Here is a 4,348-nt window from a genome sequence, read left to right on the forward strand (position 1 = left end):
CTCCCTCCCATCCCCCAAGTAAACAGGCTTCCTCGAATGCTGCCAGCGAACACACGCTAGCAGTTGTTTATTCTCCGTCTAATCGTCTTCCTGGAAAATCTATTAGGAAGCAGTTTGTTAGTGTTAGATCAGATCGTTTGTTTTAGTCTGGACCAAACAAAGACACATTAGTTGTCAAGCAACCTGGAGGGATGAAGGCTGGAGGGAAAAAACCAACAACCTTCTGAGGTGAATGACACACGGTATCTGGACAGGAAGTCTGTCACAGAACACTGGGTTATAATACACACAAGCAACTAAAGGTCAAAGGTCAACTCTGAAATAGATACTAAAACATTTCACCCTAATGTTAAGACAATATTTAAATCCATGATCATAAAAGTCTTTCAGCCAAGGCCTTGACCATAACCTGGATCAAAAACATTCCAGGCTCCATTTGAACCAAATCAAAGTCACAATAAAAAGTTCCACTTACGTCTTCCAGCTGTTCAGTGAAACTCCCCGACCAAACCATCGTAAACTGTGACTCAAACCATTCACATTTCACCTCCGCCGTCTGGACAGATTCAGTCGTCGAGGTTACTCTGAACGTCCAACCAATCACAACCACGACGGAGCGGCCACGTGGCTGAATGGGCTGAACAGAAGTCAACTGGTCGTGAAGTGAAGTGGAGAGTGTGGAAACACAAAGTGAAACTACTGCCCCCTGTGGCTGTTTCTGTACATGTTTTTACAGTAGGTTCCAAATAAGAACATTACATTTGAGGCAGTTTTTGAAGCCAGGTTAAAAGAGTTCACAGTCTGACCTTGAAGGTTAGCATGAGCTAGAGAGCACGCTAAGGTCTTTGTGGCTAATGCTAAAACAAAGCTGAGCTTAAAGATCCTGCTATAAATTCTACTCCAAACAGTCAAAGTTTTAGGTAGTGGAAAAATGGTCATCAGTCGACTGAGTAAAAAGAAATGTGTTGCTGAGCTTAAAGATCCTGCTATAAATTCTACTCCAAACAGTCAAAGAGAGGTTCTGCCACCTAGTGTTCATGCAAAATTCCAATTGAATATGCAGAAAAGGTCCTGGGCACAACTAGCACACATCTAGAGTAGCAGGCTAGCTAGTTGTAGCATAGCATATCTGCCGGACCTGGAGCAGGTGTCCTGAAACTTTACATCCTGAGATCGATTTGTTTCTTGTAAATATATTCCAGGGTAATTGTTGTGAATTCTGCCCTGGGTGTCACCCCTCCCCCTCCCGCCCTGCTGCCATTGGCTCCGCCTCCTCTACTTCCTCTCACGTCTTCCTCTCTGTCCGACAGGTGGGTGTGCGGGGGGTAAACCCATGTGTCTGATGTTTGAGTACATGGCCCACGGCGACCTCAACGAGTTCCTGCGCCGTCGCTCCCCCGCTCAGTCTGTTCACACGCTGAGCTCGGCCAGCCTATCAGGGCGCAGCTTCACCTCCGAGGCCGAGGCCGCGCCTCTCTCCTGTACTCAGATGTTGTCCGTGTCCAAGCAGATCGCCGCTGGAATGGCCTACCTGTCGGAACGCAAATTCGTCCACCGTGACCTCGCCACCAGAAACTGCCTGGTGGGAGAAGAGATGGTGGTGAAGATCGCAGACTTCGGCCTCTCCAGGAACATCTATTCGGCCGACTACTACAAAGCCAACGAGAACGACGCCATCCCAATCCGCTGGATGCCTCCGGAGTCCATCTTCTACAACCGCTACACCTCCGAGTCGGACGTGTGGGCGTACGGCGTGGTGCTGTGGGAGATCTTTTCCCACGGGATGCAGCCGTACTACGGCATGGGTCACGAGGAAGTGATCTACTACGTGAGGGACGGTCACATCCTGTCCTGTCCCGACAACTGTCCTCTGGAGCTGTACAACCTGATGAGGCTGTGCTGGAGCGGCCAGCCGTCGGAGCGGCCCAGCTTCAGCAGCATACACCGCATACTGGAGCGGATGCATCAGAACACAGAGAGAGTGGACACTGGGCCAGAGGTCAGCTGCTGAGGTCAGCCGCCGAGGTCAGCCGCCGAGGTCAGCCGCCGAGGTCGAAGCCTACAGTATTGTGGTTTTTTCAGGTATTTTATGATGACTTTTTTTATACGTATACATTTTAAAAGGTTTGTTTTTAATTGCTGTGCTAATGTTAGCGTCCTAGCCTGTGGCTGTAGCTACTGTATCTTCTGCTGTCCTTTGAGCTCCTCCTTCATCTCTTTGAAGTCTTTTTGACCTCATCAATGTCACAGTTTTGGGGATTTTCCCTCCGACTCTTGTCCCTTCATTTTCAGTCGACTGTTTTAATGAGAGAAAACCAAACCTCATTCTGATGACATCACTTCCTCTTTTTTTCTTTTTCCTCTCATGGTGTTACATGGTGTTACATGGTGTTACATGGTGTTACATGGTGTTACATGGACCTGATTCCACAACAGCACACACTCACTTTAGAACATGTTTGTCTGTGTTTTATTCTATTCCAGTTTTGGACATTGTTGAAATAGAAAAACTTTATATTTTTTATTTTATTATTTTCTGATGTTTATCCTAAAGATTATACATTAATACACATTCAAGTCAAATACATTTGTTCTCCCACAAAACCTTCTTTCCAATCTGGACCTGAAAAACGTCCCCATGAGGTCAAAAGGTCCCCACAAGTACACCTAGACCACACACACACACACACACACACACCGTCCAGAGGTCAAGAGGTCAAACATTCAGGCAGTCAAACACGTCCAGCTGCTCTGACACTGTAACATTAATCATTTCAGTGATTCTGTTCCAGTTGTTGACAAACTAAGGCTCCCGGCCCCTCGATGGTCCAAATAAACCAGCATTCATTCAAACTTTTCTCAGTTTCTTTTATTGTTGCTGGAACGTCCAGTGTCAAAGCTGTGGCTGGACATCCAGTCGTGGACCGTAGTTTGTGTCACTGACGTACGACTGGTACAAAGTCATGTTTCAAATGCTACCCACCGTTAGCATGAACAACAAATGAACTGTGTTCCACGTTTTTTCCACTTTTACAACAAAGACGGTAAAAAAAGTTTTATTTGTTTTCTGATCAACGCGTGTATATTTACTGTAAGGCAAACGTAGGCTAATACTGTTAGCGACACACGCATGCGAAAGATGATCCAAACACCAACTGGACATTTGCGTGCACTGCCTCCTAGTGGTTGAATGTCAAACTGATTCTTCCGAGTTTTTCCAACGAACGCGTTATTATTGAAAGTAAGAATATTTATACTTTAAAAACATCATTTCGGGCGTGGTCATTGACGTTCAACCTCAGGGGGGCAGTATTTCACCTTAAGAAGACACTGCACACGTATATAGATACTTACTTCTGGGTGTGGGTGACAAATACAGTATGTTAATGACACTGCAGTACATGTAGTAATAATAGAAGAAGCCGACACATGGTACAAAGACGAACCAATACTACAGTACACAGTATACATCTGGGTACCAGAGTATGATGTGGTACATTTACAAACACACACACACACAACACACACTTCCCTTCATTGATTAACGTTGACTATATATTTATACACAAACATACTGTACATACACGGTCGACAGAGAGTGAGTCACTGGTAACCAGGTAGAAAAACACTAGTTTAACCTGAAGACGACCAGTCCGTCCGAAACCTCTGAAACCAGCGCCACCTCTGGTACCGTTACACTCAGGAGCAACCAGATAAAGTGGTCAACCGTTTTACAGACTGGTTTCCGACCGACACAGACTGAGCGCCTCGGTCCAACAGGACGTGTCTGTCAAAGGTCAACTCTCCCTCAACTCCTGATGTCAGTTATTTTTCTAGACATTTCCGTTCTGTGGTTCTCTGGCAGTGATGTGATTGGTCAGTGTTTATGATTGACAGCTGGCCTCATATTCAACTGTTATTGACTTCAAACCTGGACCGTGTCGTCAGAGTCGAGTTCAACAGAACTGAAACCAGTGCCGTTATAAAGTACTCTCTGTCTGTGTACTTTAAATGTGGATAAACGTGTGTTTTTCTTTGTGAGGAACGGCTCGGTGTTAAGTCTTGGGTTCAAATCCCTGACACACATCTTGGGTCCTGGAGATCATATGGGCTGTACTTCTGGCTTTGATTCTGACTTTCTGGGCTGTCAGCTGTTGGGAGTTTTAGTCTGTGTACTCTGTGTACTCTGTGTACTCCGGCCAAAAACTGTGTGTGTGTGTGATTTTTCCAAGTACAACAAAAAAATCCCAGCTGGCAGTTTTGAACACAGCACGTCACTGTACTTACACTTGGCAGTAAATCACAAGCTCACGCACGGCCAACATCAGGGGGCGCACTGACTCAACTC

The 4,348-nt window shown here is 45.9% G+C and overlaps 1 protein-coding gene across 1 annotated transcript in view; it reads left to right on the forward strand.

The window, feature by feature from the left end:
• musk (muscle, skeletal, receptor tyrosine kinase) overlaps positions 1-2,853 on the forward strand; it is a 16,656-nt gene extending 13,803 nt beyond the window's left edge. Inside the window, exon 13 of the mRNA XM_025062067.1 lies at positions 1,311-2,853. Within this exon, the coding sequence (XP_024917835.1) occupies positions 1,311-2,011 (701 nt within the window). The 3' untranslated portion in view covers positions 2,012-2,853. The remainder of the gene's footprint in view (positions 1-1,310) is intronic.
• Positions 2,854-4,348: the final 1,495 nt, after the last annotated feature.

Source organism: Cynoglossus semilaevis, chromosome 14, assembly GCF_000523025.1.
Source record: "Cynoglossus semilaevis isolate Cse_v1.0 chromosome 14, Cse_v1.0, whole genome shotgun sequence".
Taxonomy (NCBI): Eukaryota; Metazoa; Chordata; class Actinopteri; order Pleuronectiformes; family Cynoglossidae; genus Cynoglossus; species Cynoglossus semilaevis.